This window comes from Rattus norvegicus, chromosome 5 (genome assembly GCF_021556685.1).
Source record: "Rattus norvegicus strain SHRSP/BbbUtx chromosome 5, alternate assembly SHRSP_T2T, whole genome shotgun sequence".
NCBI lineage: Eukaryota > Metazoa > Chordata > Mammalia > Rodentia > Muridae > Rattus > Rattus norvegicus.
In genome coordinates, this window is record NC_141538.1 from 135,448,021 (window position 1) to 135,469,307 (window position 21,287).

At 43.2% G+C, this 21,287-nt stretch overlaps 1 protein-coding gene and 1 pseudogene across 1 annotated transcript; one reads left to right on the forward strand and one right to left on the reverse strand.

The window, feature by feature from the left end:
• The first annotated feature begins 4,103 nt into the window (after positions 1-4,103).
• On the forward strand, positions 4,104-5,117 carry LOC148005991 (small ribosomal subunit protein uS5 pseudogene; annotated as a pseudogene).
• Positions 5,118-12,984: 7,867 nt separating this feature from the next.
• On the reverse strand, positions 12,985-21,005 carry Uqcrh (ubiquinol-cytochrome c reductase hinge protein). Its single transcript, NM_001009480.1, has 4 exons — positions 20,921-21,005; positions 16,414-16,434; positions 15,549-15,710; positions 12,985-13,267 (listed from the first exon to the last, which is right to left on the reverse strand). Exons 1-4 carry the CDS (start codon positions 20,972-20,974, stop codon positions 13,235-13,237), a joined length of 270 nt encoding a protein of 89 aa, NP_001009480.1. The 5' UTR covers positions 20,975-21,005; the 3' UTR covers positions 12,985-13,234.
• Positions 21,006-21,287: the final 282 nt, after the last annotated feature.

The following is a 21,287-nucleotide window of genomic DNA, read 5'->3' on the forward strand; positions in this document are numbered from 1 at the left end:
GGAAGATGAGAGAGATGATGGTTTGGATTAGTGTACTGGCAGTGAGAACAGAGAGGACTTCAGTAATTGATAGAATTGTAGAACGCATCGGCCTTACCTAAAGTAGCATAGGACATATGTGAAACTCTGGGTTCAATCCCCAACAGCTCCATCCCAAGGTTTTGTTTTGTTTTTTTATAAAATACCGCTGGGTGTGGCTGGTGGAGGACACCTGTAATCCTAGCTGTTGGCAAATGAAGTAAAAGAGAGTTGGAGGCAAACCTGGGCCACAGGAGACTTAATCTCAGAAAAACCAAAGACAAATTAATATGTGTTATATCTCAAGTTTTTTTTTTTCTTTTTTTCGGAGCTGGGGACCGAACCCAGGGCCTTGCGCTTGCTAGGCAAGCACTCTACCACTGAGCTAAATCCCCAACCCCATATCTCAAGTTTTAACAGCTTTTCTGTAGCCTTACTTTTATTCTTATAATGTATTGTCTCCCAGAATATATTATAGTCAGTCAACTCATAATTTTTTTTTCTTTTTTTCGGAGCTGGGGACCGAACCCAGGGCCTTGCGCTCGCTAGGCAAGTGCTCTACCGCTGAGCTAAATCCCCAACCCCAACTCATAATTTTTAAAATGTTAAAATGTCAAGCAGATCTCTGGAACTTGTTAGGCCAGCCAACTCTTTGGAATTGGTGAGTTCCAGATTCCATGAGACCATCTGAAGACATGTACTGACTTTCCATATGCACATATGCGTGAACATACACAGACATATACCACACACTTTTTTTCTTTTTCTTTCTTTCTTTCTTTTTTTTTGAGACGGGATCTCACTGCATAGCCGAGTCTGACCTCTAACTCTCTATATAGACCGAGCTAGCCTGGAAATTATACCTGCCTGCCTCCATCTCCCAAGCACAGGGATTAAAGGTTGTGTGCCCAAAATGTAACTCATAAAATGAGCACTTGCCAAAAATTGTGTTCATCATCCAAGCCGCACACATATCATTATCTTAAATAATGAAAATAGGGGTTGGGGATTTAGCTCAGTGGTAGAGCGCTTGCCTAGCAAGCGCAAGGTCCTGGGTTCGGTCCCCAGCTCCAAAAAAAAAAAAAAAAAAAAAAAGAAAATAAGTGAGAATTTGAGTTTCAAAATTTTAGTGAGCAAATGAGGCCATGATCACTCATGTCCTTTTGTTTTATTTACTCACTTTCATCTCAATTGCTGCCCCTTACCGATCTCTCCCTCCCACAATCCCCCCATCCCCCCACCCCACCACACCCCGGCACGTCAAGTCTCTGCAGTGACTAGGTGTGGCCTCTCCCACTGAGGGCAGACAAGGCAGCCCAGCTGGATGAACATATCCCACAGACAAGCTTTTGAGACAGTCTCTGCTCCAACTGTTTGGGAAAAAGGATAGAAAGGAAAGGGGGGCCATGTTATCATTAGACTACTTTCTGCTGATTAGGGGGGGGTCACATTTTCTACATATGTGTGGGGAGGCCTAGGTCCAGCCCGTGAATGTTCTTTGCTTGGTGGTTCAGTCTCTGAGAGCCCCAAGGGTCTAGGTTAGTTTACTGTGTTGGTCTTCCTGTGGAGTTCCTATCCCCTTTGCAGCCAATGGCTCACATCTTTAATCCCTGCACTCTCGGAGTCTGAGTCAGGTGGATCTCTTAGTTAGACCAACCTGTTCTGCACAGAGTTCAAGGCCAGCTAGGGATGTATAGTAAAATACTGTCTCTTTTGTTGTTGTCGTTGTTGTTAATGTAATCAGAGGAACATAGTGAGAAATTTGGTTTCTTTGAAAAACACAGGAATATGGGAATATATTCTTATTTTAATCCCCAGTGTGGGATATGGAGGGGCTGTTTCAGATTGTCCACAGAAGCTATGATTTGCTTTGAGCTCTAGCAGGGGTGTGATTTTGCCAGTAGCAGATAATTTCTGTGATTGTGTGATATTTGGAATTTTGGGGACTTTTCAGAGGGTATAGAAATGTTAGGGCCCCAAGAGGCAGGATGGGTTGCCGGTTGCTGGTTAAGTAATTATCCACAAAATAGGAGAAATTAGATATCTTTTCTTAAGAAACAAGCACATTTTTTTTATGTGTATGAACACACTGTCACTGTCTTCAGACACACCAGAAGAGGGCATCAGATCCCATTCCAAATGGTTGTGAGCCACCATGCGACTGCTGGGATTTGAACTCAGGACCTCTGGAAGAGCAGGAGTTCTTAACAGCTGAGCAGTCACTTCAGCCCCAAGCCCTTTTTTTTTTTTAAACATTGCAGAAGAGATTTGCCAGCCTCTGTTAAGCACAGATGATAAAATAGTGGGGTGGGACCTGACTTTTGAAATTACCATTTCTACCAAGCCTTGGCCAGGATTTGTTGTGTCCCAGGAATCTGCCTGCCTTTGTATCTTTCTGACAAACTGACTCATTAATGCCTTTGTTCCTTTAGATTTGTGAAGCCCCCTCAAATAATTCATATTGCATCCTTATTTTTTGAGAAATTATTTATTTATTTATTTTTTTTTTTGTTTCTTTTTTTCGGAGCTGGGGACCGAACCCAGGGCCTTGCGCTTCCTAGGTAAGCACTCTACCACTGAGCTAAATCCCCAGCCCGAAATTATTTATTTTTAAACATTTCTTTTTTTTTTTTTTTTTTTCCGGGGCTGGGGACCGAACCCAGGGCCTTGCGCTCGCTAGGCAAGCGCTCTACCGCTGAGCTAAATCCCCAACCCCAGAAATTATTTATTTTTGAACCCATGTTTTTAGAGTTTTTCCCACAGCCTTAAGGGCTGTCCTGCTGGTCCCAGCATTTATCATTTTGCTGAGGTGTTAGACACACCTTCACCTCCAGGACACCCACTGCCTCCAGTTAACAGAGAGGACATTCCTTGAGAGAAGAATGTAAAGTACACACAGTATTATGCAAACGAGCCTTGCGTCCATAGCAACCATCAACACTTGTGGAGGCCTCACCTGCTGGCCTGGATGGACCTAGGGGCAGGAACCATCATTCTGTCTCTACCGAGGCCATGCCAGACCTGGCATAAATCCATCTTTCCTGGGCAGAATTCATTAACATTTCCATGGGTAAGAATAATTACAGTGCCATCAGCTCTGTATAAGTTCAGTTCCTGCAAAGACATCAAATATGGGCTGGGGAGATGACTCCATGGCTAAGAGCACTTGTTGCCCTTGCAGAGGGCTCAGGCTCAGTCTTCAGTCTCACGACCATCTTTAATTCCAGTTCTAGATGTGAGGCCTTCTGACATCTGCAGTTATCAGGCACTTGCACGGCTTATAAACATACATACATACATGCAAGCAAAACATTCACACCCATGAATCTTTTGAAAGAACAAAAGTACGTAAGATAGCCTCGTCAATATAAAATAAACCAGAGGTGGGGGTTGGGGATTTAGCTCAGTGGTAGAGCGCTTGCCTAGGAAGTGCAAGGCCCTGGGTTCGGTCCCCAGCTCCGAAAAAAACCAAAAAAAAAAAAAAAAATAATAATAATAATAATAAAATAAACCAGAGGTGTACCCTGGCAATACAGTAAACAAAGTCTTAGCAATCTTCCTCTGCTTATTTATAAGCTTTGGACAATTTTTCCAGATATGACATCTTACCTCAAGAGAATGTTGAGAGTTATGTAATTATTCTACAAAAGGGTTTGGCTATGTAACCCCCAGCTGGCTTAAAGTCCAGTGTGTAGACACTTTGGTTCCAACTCAGCAGTTGTCCTGTTTTAGCCTTCCCGAATGCTCCAAGAGGAAGGATGCGGGCCTTGAAAACTGGCTCAGTGTGTTCTTACACCTGACAGTCTGAGTGTAATCTCCAGGACCCACATCATAGAAGGAGAAAACCAATTCCCAAAGTTGTCCTCTGACGTCCACAGAGGAGGGTCATGGCATGTGTCCCCTCCCGACGTGCCACATATATATATATATATAATTTTTTTTTTTTTTGAGCTGGGGACCGAACCCAGGGCCTTGTGCTTGCTAGGCAAGCGCTCTACCACTGAGCTAAATCCCCAACTCCATATATTTTAAAAATCTTTTAAATTATATGGGACCTACTTCGGGAAAACACCAAAAAGCAGATGATGCCGGTGCAGCGAGAGGGTGCAGCGGGAGGGCCCGGAGGACCTGGGGGCCCAGGATTAGGAGGCCGCGGAGGCTTCCGCGAAGGATTCAGCAGCGGCCTTAGGGGCTGCGGTCGTGGCCGAGGCCTTGCAGCGGCCTTAGGGGCTGCGGTCGTGGCCGAGGCCTTGGCCGTGGTGAAGGCCGCGGGGCTCGTGGAGGTAAAGCTGATGACAAGGAGTGGTTCCCTGTCACCAAGCTGAGCTGCCTGGTTAAGTGCCTGAAGATCAAGTCCTTGGAGGTTTACCTGTTCTCCCTGCCCATTAAGGAGTCTGAGATTATTGACTTTTCCTGGTTGCATCTCTAAAGGATGAGGTTCTGAAAATCACGCTAGTGTAGAAGCAGACTCTGGCTGGCCAGCGGACCAGGTTCAAGGCTTTTGTCACTGTTGGGGACTACAATAGCCACGTTGGTCTTGGTGTTAAAGTGCTCCAAGGAGGTAGCCACTGCTATCCTAGGGGCCATCATCCTGGTCAAGCTTTCAATCGTCACAATGCAGAGAGGCTACTGGGGGAACAAAATTGGCAAGCCCCACCCACACTGTGCCATGCAAGGTGACAGGCCGCTGTGGCTCTGTTCCCCCCCACCCCCCAGAGACACTGGCATTGTCTCTGCTCCTGTGCCCAAGAAGCTACTGATGATGACTGGTATAAATGATTGCTACATTTCAGCCAGGGGCTGCCCTGCCACCCTGGGCAACTTTGCCAAGGTCACCTTTGATGCTATCTCCAAGAACTATAGCTACTTGACCCCTGACCTCTGGAAAGAGACTGTGTTCACCAAGTCCCCTTATCAGGAATTCACTGACCACCTTGTGAAAACCCACACCAGAGTCTCTGTTCAGAGGACCCAGGCTCCAGCTGTGGCTACCACATAAGGGTTTTTATTCAAGAAAAATAAATGAATAAAGTCTTAAAAAATTATATGGGAAAGCAAAAGAGCGTTGAACTGCATTCTCCGAAGTGCTAGAATTAAAGGCATAGACCATCCCCATCCCTGAACTGCATTCTTGTGGTTTCTGGGTCTTTTTGTTACATTTTTACACTGCTGGGGATATAATCTAAGACCGCATACTCTACTGCTGAGCTATCTCCAATCCCCTTCCCTCAGCCTTTGAATGACTGAGAACCCTCCAAAAGCTTGTCTGTCTACTAAAGTGTGATCGACTAGAGATTAATAAAACTGTGTCATATTTACTCATTCATTTGGTTTTGACAAGTCAAGGTTTCTCTGGGTAGCTCTGGCCATCCCAGAACTCACTCTGTAGACCAGGCTGACCTCAAACTCAGAGATTCACCTCCCGGGGGCTGGGGTAAGGGTGTGACCCACCACTGCCCAACTGTTCTATTTTTCATTTTATTTCACTGAGACCCACTCTCACTTAGGACTGAGGAGATGGCTCAGTAAAGGGCTTACCATGCAATTACGAGACCTGGGTTCCGATTCCAGCACCTCAGAGAAAGTATGGTGCCTGCAATCTCAGGGCTGTGGAGGAAGTCCTTGGGACTTGCTGGCCAGCCAGTCTAGCCAATCAGCATGCTCTTAGGTTCACTGAGATTTTTATCTGGAAAAAATGAGAGAGTGATTGAGACAGACACCTAGTATGAACCGTTAGCTTCATGCACACCTGTATTCACAGGTACACATACATAAAATAAAATTAGTCCATAACACATTAAGTAGTTTTATGAAAAATCGCCAAATTTTCCAAAAGAAATAGGAGTAGTGGGTTTTGGTTTTTGGTTTTTGGTTTTTGGCTTTTTTTTTTTTTTTTTTTTTTTTTTTTTGGCCGTGTTTTACAAGTCTATTGCTAACGGAGGTGGAGAAATGGCTTTTTGCTTAGTGATGCCTCTTATTCCTCCAGAGGAACTGATCTTCATCCCCAACACCCACACAGGCAGCTTACAACCACCTGTAATTCTAGCCCCAGAGGAGGAGACACAGCTCCTCCGGCCTCTCTGGATACTACACTCACACGCCCCATACACATACTTAAAAAATTAAACACATTTTTCTGTTACCTTTCTGTTTAATAGAGGACAGAGTGCCACGTTTGCTTCTGGAGTCTGCTGAGGCATTAATACCTAACTTTCCTTCTTTGACAGCACATCCAAACTTGATAAATATGTTTCCTTAAAGGTCAGTGACGGGGTTAGAAGATTCTGAGTTATATCATGACATTTCTGTACCGTCACACTAAAAGTGCATCCGCATATACTCGGAGCAGATCTCTTGCCGACACAGTAGGTTATTAAGTACTGGACAATGCAGATCTTCCAAGTGTTTCACATTCAGTAGATCAGAACAAATTGATGGGACATGTGTCGTGAGGCTTTTCCTACGGAGGTGTGAAGAAGAATCTGTTCACTCCAGATAGGACACCAAAGGCCAAAATAATTCCACACGAGTCTGGCGTGGTGAGCCAGTGGTTTAGTTAGACTACTTGCAAGAGCGTGAATGAAGGGCTAGTGTCAGGCTGATGAACAGATTAAAGGCCATTCATTTGTTTTTGTTTTGGTTTTTTTTTTTTTTTTTGGTTCTTTTTTTTCGGAGCTGGGGACCGAACCCAGGGCCTTGTGCTTCCTAGGCAAGCGCTCTACCACTGAGCTAAATCCCCAACCCCTGTTTTTTTTTAAAGATTTATTTATTATATTTAAGTACACTGTCACTGTCTTCAGACACACCAGAAGAGGGCATCAGATCCCATTACAGATGGTTGTGAGCCACCATGTGGTTGCTGGGAATTGAACTCAGGATCTCTGGAAGAGAAGTTGGGGCTCTTAACCACTGAGCCATCTCTCCAGCCCCTTGAATTGGTATTTTTTTTTTTATTGGATATTTTTTATTTACATTTCAAATGTTATTCCCTTTCCCGGTTTCCTGAACATAAGCCCCCTATCCCATCCCTCTCCCCTTGAATCGGTATTTTATTCCTTTGTGTGTGTTCATGTGCGTGCGTATGTATGTGTGTGTGTCTGTGTGTCTGTGTGTGTGTGTGTGTGTTTTAGCTGAGCTGACCTTGGTCTCAAACCCCTGATCCTCTTGCTTTTTAGCCTACTTAGAAGTCAGATTACAAAATGCACCACTACACCCTACATTGTTTTTGTTCTTGTTTTGTTTTGTTTTGGTCTGAGTTAGGGTTTCTCTGTGTAGCCCTGGCCATCCTAGACTTTGTAGACCAGGCTTGAACCCAGAGATCCACCTGCCTCTGTCTTCCAAGTGATGAGATTTAAAGGCATGAACCACCACATCATACAAGTACTGGTTCTTAGGGGTGACTTTGTCTATCCAGCAGGGGACATTTGGTGACATCTGAAGAAAGTCTGGATTGATACAACTTTTTATGTTTCTATTATCTCATAGAGGGATATTGCTAAGCACATGGGTAACAAGACAGCCCTTCCCAACAAGAAAGAATTATCAGACCCAAAATACCAATAATACTGGGACCGAGAAATATTATAAGTAGCCTGGAGATATGCCTCAGCAATTAAGAATATGAACTATTCTTCAAAGAAGACTTGATCACACCCCAGCACCCACTTCAGGCAGATCAAAAGCCTTTTGTCACTCCTGCCCCAGACAGACTCCAATCAATGCCTCATGTTTGTAGTGAGTGTATGGACACACTTCTGCAGGCATCTTGCAATAATGTGCACATAGCACATAAAGTACAAAACAACTGAAAATTTTAAAAATTGTGTTTTGCATGGTCTATGCCTTTAATTCTAGCACTTCGGAGACGGCAGAGACAGGTGGATATCTGAGTGAGGCCAGCCTGGTCTACAAAAGTTCCAGGATATAATGAGATCCTGTCTTAGATAGACAGACAGACAGATAATGAATTTTAAGGAAAGGGGGGCTGTTTGAATGCTCTGGTTCTCATGTCAACCTTATTGGTTTGGTTTTGCTTTTTAAAATTCAAGTAATTATTTAGGTGAATATGGGTGCATGTAGTCTCCAGTGGGTTCTGGGAGTGAACTTGGGCACCAGGCATGACAGCCTCTACACACTGAGCCATCTCACAGGCCCTACTTTTGGTTTTATAAGGCAGGATCTCATGTAGTTGAGGCTGGTCTCAAATGTACTATGTAACTCAGCAAGACCTGAACTTCTGATCCTCCTGCGCCTTCCGAGTGCTGGGATTACAGGCGTGAGCCACCATATTTGGCTTCTTGGATCAGTGTTGATTCCTTAAAGGAATTGGTGAGAAGCACCAGGTAGACAGGATACAGCAAAGCAGAGAAATCAATGGGTTCCAGATGCTATGTGATAATATTCTCAGCTCTTAGATTGGTGGGAGCTGATGCTCTGTGAAGACCTCCCAAAAGGCTTTATATATAGTCACAGGAATGTAAGGTCAGGTATAGAAGTCGGCAGTGAATGACTTAAGGGAACTGAAAATGGCCCAAGGTCATCAGTCTCTAGATGGGCAACATTACAACTTTTTAATCCTTTTTTTAAAGGTTTATTTATTCTATTTATATGAGTACACTGTAGCTGTCTTCAGACACACCAGAAGATGGTGTCGGACCCTATTACAGATGGCTGTGAGCCACCATGTGGTTGCTGGGATTTGAACTCAGGACCTCTGGAAGAGCAGCCAGTGCTCTTAACCACTGAGCCATCTCTCCAACCCACAACTCTTTTTTTTTTTTTTCCTTCCGGAGCTGAGGACCGAACCCAGGGCCTTGTGCTTGCTAGGCAAGCGCTCTACCACTGAGCTAAATCCCCAATCCTCCCACAACTCTTTAATCCTAATCCGTCTAGCCTTATAGAATCTTTTACATGGACATGTTTCTTGTTTGTGTTCTGGGAACGTTTTAACCACAGCATAAAGTTCAACAAGAGTTTCACAAGACTTGGTTACAACTGAAATGTGCCCAGTCCTTGTTAAGTGTAGGAACTGCTCAGTTTACAGCTACCCAGTAGTTTTTTTGCCTAGCTTCAGGGAGCTTTGTCTTCTTCATTTGTAGTTTTGAATTTAGCAAGATTCAAGTATCCTCTAAGCAAAATTCCGGGTGGTTTCCTTCTTTGAATAACACAAATATAATAATTTAATCATACTAAAATCTGGGTGATGGTATAGGGGGAGTGAAGTGTTAAGGGTTCTTTAGAAAGTCAGTTATGTTGGATGGTGTTTTGCTGGGGCAAACACGTGGAGTATGTTCCTAAAGTGGACACAGGTGAAAGGCCAAGGCAGACGCATGTTTTGCTACTCACTGAAACAGACACAGGAGAAAGGATATGCTGCTAAAGCAAGCATGTGAAAGGACACTTGATGAAGGATTCTTTGCTAACCATAAGCATGTATTGGTCCGCCTTACTTTGAGTAGCTGAGCTGTATTTGTCGGGACTCATAGAGAAAAATGTACCAGAAAACTTCTGGTGGCACGCTGCAGTGTTTTGCCACTTCCTCGGACTTGGGCTGATTGACCAAGTGATGTCAGCTGAAACAGACACAATGCCTGTAGAGGAAGAGTATAAAAAGGACCCTACAGATGGTGACGGAGGCTGAGCTTGGCTTGCTCATAGAGCTAGTCTGGCGTCTTTGCTGATCTTTGCTTTGCTGAGAGAGGTACACCTGGGACGTCTCCTGGCGTTCCTGCCGACTCAGGCCGAGGCTGCGGCCTGGCAGTCTCTACTAGATAATATGTCTGCTAATTCGTGTCTGCTATCCAGACTCTACCAAACTAGACTACTGATATATCTATGAAATGTTTACAAGCAAATCAAGCTGCCGCTACTGACTTCTATAAAGTACAGACTTCCTGACAACACAGATAAGAGTTGCTCCAAAGAGCATTTCTAAACAGGTTCACTTCCCCTGTATCCTTTCTTTCCCACTACCTCTGGTAGGTGATGGGCTAAGAGAGGCTAAAGCCGTTTTAAAAACCGTCAAGAGTAGGTTTTAAAAAAATTAAAGTTATGTGGGAGGTGCACTGTAAGGTTCCAGCTTTACTGTACATTTGAAATTTTAATAAGACCTTTTAAGTTTTTTAAAAGTTTCCTTTGTGACAGTGTCTTACTATGTTATGTAGTCCTGGATGGCCTGGAGCTTGCTAGGTGGCTCAGGTCCCTCAAGCTCACTGCATCTGCCTCCCAAGTGCTGGGATTAAAGACATGCACCATAGCAAAAGTCTTTACCACAATGTTCATCTGTGGTGCTCTCCTCAGTTTCACTACTTGTACTTGATTAGTAGTCTACTAGTTCAGGTACAAGGCACTAATTTTCATTCACTTTCTATCTAGGTTTTTATTTTTCTTTTCTTTATTTTCTTATTTATTCACTCATTCATTTTTAATTTTTGTTGATGGTTTTATTTGTTTTTTGAAACAGGGTTTTTCTGTGTAGCCCTCGTGGCTATCCTGTAACTAGCTCTGTAGACCATTCTGGCCTCAAATTTGAGGTTTCACCTGCCTCTGCCTTCTAAATGCTAGGATTAAAGGTATGTGCCACCATGGCCTGGCTCCTTCACTTTTTTTTTTTTTTTATTAACTTGAGTATTTCTTATATATATTTCGAGTGTTATTCCCTTTCCCGGTTTCCGGGCAAACATCCCCCTCCCCCCCCCTTATGAGTGTTCCCCTCCCCACCCTCCCCCCATTGCCGCCCTCCCCACTCCTTCACTTTTTAAACATTCTTCTAGAGAGGTTTATGTTGTCCAGATGCTAGTAAACTCCTCGGTTCAAATGATCCTCATCCCTTAGTTCCCCAAATAGCTGAGATAATCCTAGTTAAGGAGTCAAGGCAGGAGGATCACTGTTTAGAAGCTGGGATTGCAGGATTATGCCACCATGTCCAATCTCACTTGTTTTAAAAAATATTTGTGTGTTGTTTATGGGCGTGGCAGTGTCAGAGGTAGGGTGGAGTTACATGCATATGTCACAGCACGTGTACTGGTCAACAGGTATGGAAGCAAGTATTTTCATCCACAACACTATCCAGCTGACTTCCTTTCTAAAAAGTTTTGTTTTTATGCTTGTGTGAGCACTTCTGTGCTCATGCATGTAGTAGCTAGATATCCATGTCAAGTGTCTTCAGGCTTTTGAGGGTACCAGGCACACACGTGGTGCATTTACATACATGCAAACAAAACACTCATAGTTATGAAATAAAATTTTTTAGCGCAGTGCTGTATACATTCAATCCCAGCACTTGGGAGGCAGAGGCAGCCTTTGTGAGTTTGAGGCCAGCCTGGTCTACAGAGTGAGTTCCAGGACAATCAAAGCTGTAAAATGAGATCTGCCTGACAAAAACAAAACAAAACAAAATAAGTAAGCAGGAGCATGCCTTTGATCCTAGCACTCAGGAGGCATTGACAAGCATATCTCTTGTGAATTTGAAGCTAGCCCAGTCTAGTCTGCAAAGCAAGTTCCAGGCCAGCCAGAACTACATGAGACCCTTTCTCAAATCATACATATAATTTCTTTAAAGATTTATTCATGTATGTGAATACACTGTCACTGTCTTCAGACACACCAGAAGAGGGCATCGGATCCCATTACAGATGGTTGTGCTGGGAATTGAACTCAGGACCTCTGGAAGAGCAGTCAGTGTAAGAACCGGCGAGTCATTTCTCCAGCCCCACAAATAATCTTTGTTTTTTATTTTATGTGCACTGGTGCTTTGTATGTACGTCTATGTCAAAGTGTCAGATCTCCTGGAACTAGAGTTATGGTTACAGTCTTAGGGTTTCCATCTCTGTGAAGAGACACCATGTCCAACTCTTTTTTTTTTTTTTCCGGAGCTGGGGACCGAACCCAGGGCCTTGCGCTCGCTAGGCAAGCGCTCTACCACTGAGCTAAATCCCCAACCCCATGTCCAACTCTTATAATGGCAAACATTTAATTGGAGCTGGCTTACAGGTTCAGTTCATTATCATCAAGGCAGGAAGCATAGCAGTGTCTAGGCAGACATGGTGCAGGAGGAGCTGAGAGTTCTACATCATGATCCAAGGCAGCCAGAAGAGACTGACTTCCAGGCAGCTTAAAGAGTCTCAAAGGCCACCCCAACAGTGACACACTTCAACAAGGTCACACCTCCTAACAGTGCCACTCCCTGGGCCAAGCATATTCTGTGTGGTAGATACAGACAGTTGTAAGCCGCCATGTGGTTGCTGGAAATTGAACTCAAGAAGTCCTCTGGAAGAACAACCAGTACTCTTAACCACAGAGCTCTCTCTCCAGCCCCAAATTAAATAATCTTTAACAACAACAACAACAACAACAACAACAGACCCCAAACAAAAAAAGACAAAATACTTTTGAGATGAGAAAACTAGGTATTTAGCAACTAATTTTATATATACACAAATATACAGACCCATCCTATTACTAGGGATAATTTACTTGCTAGGTAACAGGAATTGGTTACATTCTATCCTTTACATGTTTGAAAATGAACATTTTGGGGTTGGGGATTTAGCTCAGTGGTAGAGCGCTTGCCTAGCAAGCGCAAGGCCCTTGGTTTGGTCCTCAGCTCCGAAAAAAAGAAAAAAAAAAAAAAAAGAAAATGAACATTTTCTGGGGGATGGGATAGGGATGGGTCTCTTCATGTAGCCTAGGTTGGCTTTGAACTCATCCTGATCCAGGCTCCCTACTTCTGAGATTACAGACATGCATAACCATACCCTGCACGAAGTTCAACCCTGGATTCAATTCCTGGAAACACACACACACACACATACACACGCACACACACAGGAGCAGGGGGAGGGGAGGAATCTCAAAGGAACTGAGTTTATGTCACCTACCTGTAACAAGTGCAATTTTGCAATAGAAGGGTGAGATGTAGTCCAGCAGTAAGGTACTTGCTTACCGTGTACAATACTATGGGTTCAGTTTTATGGAGAAAAAAATTTTTAATATTTAAAATATAATAATAAAGTAGGGCTACAGCAAAGGAAGGACAAGTAGCAAGTTTGCGGATGAGTTTATTGAGGTGGAATCTCTGCTAACTTCACAGAAGAGAAGCTACTTGCCAAAATCAAGGAGGTTCTCAAGAACTTCCTACGTTAGAAACAAATGTTCAAAAGCACAGCAAGCTGTTCCGATTCCCAGTGACGAGGCTGAGGCAAGCGACTCTGCATGTTTACTTCAAGCTTTTGAAGAGTTTGTGGGCCACCTAGACAAGAAAAAGAGAATAATGTCACCACTTGGCTTTAACGTCACAGCTCACAGGTCCTTCATGGCCTGCAACAGTAGAGCTCCTGTCTTGACACTCATGCTTCAGCACCCTATCCACCCACAGGCCCTAGGAACCCTGATTCTGCCCTGTCCGCAACTCTGAATTTTTTTATCTTTTACTTCTTTTTTTTTTTAAATATCTTTTTTTATAAAAACAATTTTTTTAAGACTTTATTACAGATGGTTGTGAGCCACCATGTGGTTGCTGGGATTTGAACTCAGGACCTCTGGAAGAGCAGTCAGTGCTCTTAACCACTGAGCCATCTCTCCAGCCCCTATCTTTTACTTCTTTTAGAAGTTGCATGTAGGGGCTGGAGAGATGACTCAGAGGTCAAGAGTACCAACTGCTCTTCCACAGGTCCTGAGTTCAATTTCCAGCAGCCATATGGTGGCTCACAGCCATCTGTAATGGGATCTGGTGCCCTCTTCTGGCCTGCAGGCATACTGCAGATAGACCACTGTATACTTAATAAATAAATCTTAAAAAAAAAAAGTTGCATGTAATCTCCTGCAAGGTCCCCTACATCCCCACACAAACCTGGTTTTGCAATTACCATGGCAGGGATGTGCCGCCACCCTACTAGAAACCTAAACCCTTCTGTATTTCTCTTGATATGTATGTAGGAATGGAATTGCTGCTCGGGGTTAAATGTGGCCATATGCTAGAGCCCGCTTCACTCGTTACCCTAAACAGAACGGTCTCCCTGTTTAGATCAGGCTTGGCGTCAAATAACTGGCCTCCAGTGACCTCTGCCAAGGACTCTAAGTAGTTAGGACTACAAACGTGTGCTGCCAAGCCGGCTCTACGTTTGCCTTTCTGAGGAACTGCCAAGCTATTTACCATATCGGCTGTGCTACTTCTTATTCTATCAGCAGAGTGTGAAATCGCCACTTTCCCCCAATTTCTCCACTGTGTAAAACTACCCTTCAGACACCCTACCCCTACAGGTGATCAAACCCAAGCCCCACCAAGCAAGTGGTCTCCATCTACACACAGAATATATTCTCAGCAAGCTGCCACCAATCAATTGTCCTTTTTTTTTTTTCCTTTTCTTTTTTCTTTTGAGGCAGGATCTCGTTCTATAGCCTAAACTGACTGGCCTCACACTCATGGGAGTCCTCGTGCCTCAGCATTTTAAATGGTAAGTGTAGGATTATAGATCTGAGCCACTACACCTAGCTTACCTAATAAGGTTTCCCATGGTTTTTTTGTTTTGTTTTGTTTTTTTCCCCAGACAGGGTTTCCCAATGAAGTTCTGGCTGTCTTGAAACTCATTCAAACTCAGAGTTCACCTGCCTCCACCTCCCTAGTGCTAGGATTAAAGGTGTTGCCACCAGTGCCCAGCCCTAACCAGTTTTAACAGAACCAATCTTACCAAATTCTTCATGTATGTAATACGCATAAAATACTGTTATAGGAAGGAGTGAAGCACAAACTTACTTTAAAAAGAAAAAACTATACAACTGGGTACAAGACATTGAAGGCACATACACGCAGAAAGATTAGATCATTCAGAGTATAACATCTGAGCCTGGAGAGAGAGCCACTCAGTGGTTAAGAACACCAGCTGCCTTTACAGAGGACCTGGGTTCCGTTTCTAGCACCCACATACCAAGTCAGAGCTGTCCACAAATCCAGTTACAGAAATCTTCTGACTTTCGGCACATACAGGGTACACAGGCATACATGCAGGCAAAACACCCATACACATAAAATTAATTTTAAAGGGGATTGGGGATTTAGTTCAGCAGTAGAGCGCTTGCCTAGTGAGCGCAAGGCCCTGGGTTCGGTCCCCAGCTCCGAAAAAAAAAAAAAAAGAAAAAAAATTAATTTTAAAATAACAATTTCTTAAGTTTTTTTTTAAAATATACAATCCAGGGCTGGGGTCTGGACAAATCATTAGCTTAGCATGCATAAGGCCTGTGCTTTATCTCTAGTACTAACAGAAAACAATGTATAAAATCCAGCTTCCTGCGTATTCAACAGTGGATGTTAGGAGGTCATCTTTTTCCCTGTCAGAGTCTGTTTCAATTTGTATGATGGAGACAGTGATACCCTCCTCCAGCATATGTGGTAAGGATGGGACACCCATGTATATAAAATGCTTGTCACAAAACCTGACATTAGGGCCTATAGTAAATAGTTAGATGTATAAAATGTAAAGCCTGTTAGACTGACAGCTACTGTTTTGCTTTGCCGTTCTGATCTTCAGACTTACACAGTGATCCCGTGCATGCAGGAAGTCAAAGAGCTCCTCTGTACAATCCTCTTCTGTCTGTGATCGGGAAGACACGCGCCTATCACACGACTCTAGTCGTTCCCGGGCTTTTACACACTTCTCCAACTGCTCACAGTGCTCTCTCACTGTTGTCAGGGGGTCCTGACAAAGAAACAGGGAAAAAAGAAAAAGGGACAAAATGGAAGCTTCAGGTGACATCTTCCAAATATAAACACTTTGGTCTTTGGGCAGTATAATCAACAAACAAGGTGCTATCTCTGAGTTCCCATGCGGGCCAGCAGCCAGGGCTGTACCATAGCCAGAAATGGCACCTATTTAATTCTTTGATGCTTAAGCAGTAAGGAAGTTTCAAATTTCTGCCTTCAAAGGTTGTCAGTATACACTGAACGCCTCAGTCCTATCTGAGAAACAAGAGAGTAAAGGAAACCTTGTCAAACAGGAAGTAGATCTACTGGAGGCATTGTTTGTTAACCCAGCATTTAGGATTCAATTTCTCTTATGTAAGAGTCAGGCATAGCCCCCTACAAGCAAAGTCAGAAAAATGCAAACATGGAGAACTAAGAAAATTTCCTTGTAGAGTTCTTTATTAAACACAGATGATGGATGAGTGCCAGGCCTGCAAGATGCTGTCTGACGCCTGGCAGGACCAAAGAGGCCGCAGACCTAGAGAAGACATAGCTTTCAAGGCTCTCACTCCCACAGACTCCACTGCACAGGAGGTATTAAAGGCTCATCCCATCATTTTCCCCAAGTTGTCACAGATTCCTTAAAATACCCTGGAGTTTCAATACAGCTCAACCTTCCAATTCTTGTAAAATAGTTCCAAACTGGAGGTCACTCTTACCACTAATTCTTCCTCTTCTTCCTATAAAAGGAAAATAAAATTAAGTCAGCAGCAATCTTATAACATGCATTTCCCCAATCACACTTATACCATAATTATGAACAGATTATTACTCATAATCCTAGCTTCAATCTCAGTGCTAAATCTTGCCTTCCAGGAACCAGCTAATTTTTAGAGATAATATACATTTTGCCTGAGAACATACCTTTCACGCACCAATCTAAAACCCACATACCCAATCACTTTCTTAGGCAAAACTCATACACTTTGTAGTACCCCTAACCAGAGCCAAAGGTCAACAAGGGATCAGCACCATAGTTCAGAGCTCACCAAAATTACTCGAACTACCCAATCCCTAATTTGATCAAGCTTGTTTACCTTGTCTCCATCATTGCTCCCCACAGGAACCAAGGCTCTAAACCTTGTTCTCTCCTGATTATTTGTACTTGATGAGGTCTCACTGTATCCCAGACTGGCTTTACATTTGTAATAGACCACCTACCTCCCCTTCCCAAGTACTGAAATTATATATATATGAGTCACCATATCCAGTTTCCTTCCCAGTTTTTACAAAAGATAGTTTGGCTCTGTGTGTGTGTGTGTGTGTGTGTGTGTGTGTGTGTGTGTGTGTGTGTACAGCATTTGCACAAATGTGTGTATCATTGTGCATGGAGGCCAATAGGGGGATGGGACATCATATCTATCTACAAAACAAAAATAATCTGCCTTAGTTTAACCAGATGTGGGGTATTCTCCTGTAAACTCAGCACTTAGAAAGCACAGGACCGGGGTTGGGGATTTAGCTCAGTGGTAGAGCGCTTGCCTAGCAAGCGCAAGGCCCTGGGTTCGGTCCCCAGCTCTGGGGGAGGGAAAAAAAAGCAAGCACAGGACCAGGAGTCCAAGTTTGAGTCCAGCCTGGATGATATAAGACCTTGTCTTAAAACTATAGTAACTAAAAATTAGCTAAACTTTGTCTTACATTCCAAATCAAGTTTAGAGGAAAACCAACTTAAAAATATTTTCATTTTTTTTTTCACTTTTTTTTCGGAGCTGGGGACCGAACCCAGGGCCAAGCGCAAGCGCTCTACGCTCTACCACTGAGCTAAATCCCCAACCCCATATTTTCATTTTTTTAAAACCACAGTGTGTGTGTGTGTGTGTGTGTGTGTGTGTGTGTGTGTGTGTGTTTGTGTGTGTGTGTGTGCGTGTGTGCGTGCGTGCATACCTATGAAAGTGCAGGTGCCTGTAGAGGCCAATACAGATTCCTTGGAACCAAAGTCACGGCATTTCTGAGCCACCTGGTGTACGTACTGAGAATTCAACTCAGGTTCTGGCAAGAGCAGTACTGGATCTGACCTCTCCAGCACTTTTTCTAGACTCTTAACTTGAATTTGGAATAGGAATATGGCCAAACCTAAATCCTTCTTTAGCCAACTTAACTTGCAGAAAAATGACAAAAGGGAACACCAGGCCCCACATTATCTATTTCTGATTCCAGTATATAACTTTTAATTAGTTTCCTTTCCCTAAGTGTAAAAATTACCCGGGTTTGGAGAGATGGCTCCATGGTAAAGAGCACTGACTGCTCTTCCAGAGGTCCTGAGTTCAATTCCCAGCAACCACATGGTGGCTCACACCCATCTGTAAAGAGATCTGATGCCCTCTTCTGCTGTGTCTGAAGACAGCTATAGTGTACTCATATAAACAATAAATAAATAAATCTTTAAGGAAAAACAAAATACCTATTGGTCCTAAATCTGGTGCATGGCACAGTGACCTGCCTGCCACATTTGGGAGGTGATAAAGTAAAGGTACAGAGGGGATAAAAAGACGGGCTCAACAATCATGGTCCCAACCCTAACACAAGACAGTGCCCGAGAAGTGGAGGACAGGAGGTTCAACTGTAACCTCTGCTCTTTACTCTTCACATGGTGGGCAAGGTGTCTCCTAAATGTAAAGGTGTTACGTAGAATATAAATTCTAGCTTTTCATCAAGTTTCTTAAAACGCCTTTCAAGAATTTATTAAAGGGCTGGAGAGATGGCTCAGTAGCTAAGAGAACTTGCTGTTCTCGCAAAAGAGCCAGTTTTGACTCTCTTTTTTAAAGATTTATTTATTTTATGTATACGAGTGCTTTATCTACATAGATCACATTATAGATGGTTGTGAACCACCATGTGCTTGCTGGGAACTGAAGAACAGCCAGTGCTCTTTACCACTGAGCCATCATTCAAGCCCCACCAGAGTTGACTCTTTTTTTTAAAGATTTATTTATTTTATTTATAGATGGTTGTGAGCCACCATGTGGTTACTGGGAATTGAACTCAGGACCTCTGGAAGAGCAGTCAGTGCTCTTAACCACTGAGCCATCTCTCTAATCCCCAGAGTTGACTCTTAACACCCACATGTCATCTCAAGACCATCTCTAATTCCAGTCCCAGGGGATCCAACACCATATTCCAGCCACATATATGTAGGTAAAACAGTCATATGCATAAAAATAAATTATTTTTAAAAATTCACAAAGAAAGAGTATCCCCCTAAAAAGAGCCCCTGGCATCAGAACTCAGTGGTAAAGAGCATGCTTAGAATATTTGAGGCACTGGATCCAAGAACGAAAACCATTAGGTAAAATTGTTTGCTACGAAGTCTGACAACCTGAGTTTGATCCCAGAAGCCTATGTGAAAGGACCTACAGACAGATTCATACAAACACCAAAACCTATATATGTTCTCAAAAGATGGCTCAGCAGTTAGGAGCACTTGTCTCTTTCCCAAAGAACCCAGGCTCTTCCTAGCATCGACATGGTTGCTTACAAACATTAACTCCAGTTCCAGAGGATCTAGTGCCCTCTTATGGTCTCTGAGGGCCCAGGCATGCAAGTGGTGCAAAGGTATGCATGTGAGCAAAACACTTAAAGTAAAAAATAAAACTGGGTAAAGAAACCGAAATTAACCGTCTAGAAGCAAGACAACTGTATCATTTAGCATCACTACAATGCAAATGTGTTAAAAATACCATGTTAAACAAATCCAAATATGGGTCTAATTATAGACTGTTTCCGCCAATTAGAAAAACTAAATAAAGTAACACTGATTAAAAGGATTTTTTTTTTCTTTTCTTTTTTTTCGGAGCTGGGGACCGAACCCAGGGCCTTGCGGTTGCTAGGCAAGCACTCTACCGCTGAGCCAAATCCCCAACCCCTGATTAAAAGGATTTAATCTCCATTCATTATGGATTTTAATAAAATTAATTCAATTTTCTTCATTTTATTAATTGTTGATTTATTGGCTTTTTGAGACAGGATCTCTATAGTCCTGGCTGTCATGGAGCTTGACATGAAGACCAGGATGGCTTTGAACTCATAGAGATCCTCCTGCCTTTGCCTCCAAAGTGCTGGGATTAAAGGCACCGACCACCATGCCCAACTTTCTTAATTTTAAAACTTATATTTTGCTGTGGTATCCTGTTAACCTTTCTGAGCCTGGCCTCAGCACTCTCTGAAAAATGAAGACTAGAAAAAATTAAGGGACTAGAAAAATTAACAATTTTCCAAATAATTCCAAATCCATTAAGCCTGGATGGCTTGTCCTGAAGTAGACAGAGGACAAATAAACAGGAAATGGAAGCAAAGTGAGTCGCTGGTTAGAGCTCTGGCTCTCAAGCAAGGACGTCTCGGTTAGAGTCCCAGTTGCATTGTCTTTCTAGTCGTGTGCCCTCAGACAAAATAATAAACTCCCTTGCTTGCTGACTCATCTAATAAAAATGACAAAAAAAATGTGCCTGATACTTATCTTATGGGAAAACTGCAAGTGCAAACACATAAAGCACTCAGAACATAAGCAGTCAATATTTATCACACTGATGGTAACGTGGGAAAGAGCTCCCTCTTTCACCACAGAATTACACTACATATTCTTCTTACACTGTCCCCAAAGACACAAGTCCTCGACCATCTCCATCCCAAAAGATAAAGAACCGCTTTTTGTTGGAGGTGCTGGGGATCAAACACAGGTGCTTCTTGATGCTAGGCAAGCATTTTACGTGAAGCTACACTCCAACTCCTGAAACCACTTTTCACAAAGCGTTAGTATAACTAAGACCGGGGTCCCCGAAATTTCCATAAATAGGAATTCCTGACCTAACCTAGGTTAAAGACTAACGCTGGTCTTTTGCTTCACATACTTATCCAATTAGAACCTCAAAACACTTATCAAATTAGAATCTCAAAAAAACTGAGTTTGTTTGTTTCTTTACGTAAGTTTATCAGTACAGCATTATAAACTCGTTACACCTTCACATTCGTGGGATGGGGAAGTCAGTCCCGAGAAAGACTAGCTATTAATTTGTCCAAGGTCAGTCAAAGAATTCTGAAGATAAGAATTCTGAAGGAGCGGAAACCACCTTTCTGGACCCCGCAAACCATAGTATATAAAACCGGATTAAGAGAGCCCCGGAAGGTGCTTTGAGACGCTAGGTCCTGGGCCTGCCAACTTCTTAGCCTTACCTCTTTGGGGTCTCCGGAGCCAGTGAGCATCTTTCGTTCATCCTCTAGTCCCATGGCGGAGCCGGTTTGGGATTCAACACCAAGAGCAACAACGGTACCTACTCCACTTGAGGTTTAAGAAGGACTTGTAAGGGTCACTCGACGGATATCCGGCGACCTGGCCGGAAGTGCGGCATACTCATCGTAGTCTCGAACACACCCACAAATTGGCCTGTACTACTCGCTAGCTGCAAGACGTAGGGGGAGCTGGTATATATGCCTGCAAAGAATTTGCTAAGAAGCACCTTTTTGGTCACTTTCTGCCCAAACGTATTGATCTACAGAAGTTTTTCAAGTAGTGTTTCCTAAGATATTTAAAATATCTGCT

Coding starts and splice junctions, on each gene's coding strand:
- Uqcrh (NM_001009480.1), bottom strand. CDS start 20,974: ATGGGACTAGAGGATGAACGAAAGATGCTCACTGGCTCCGGAGACCCC. Junction 15,711..16,413: donor AAGAAGAGGAAGAATTAGTG/GTAAGAGTGACC, acceptor TTTCTTTGTCAG/GACCCCCTGACAACAGTGAG. Junction 13,268..15,548: donor TGCATGCACGGGATCACTGT/GTAAGTCTGAAG, acceptor TTTCTTGTCTAG/GTGGCCCACAAACTCTTCAA.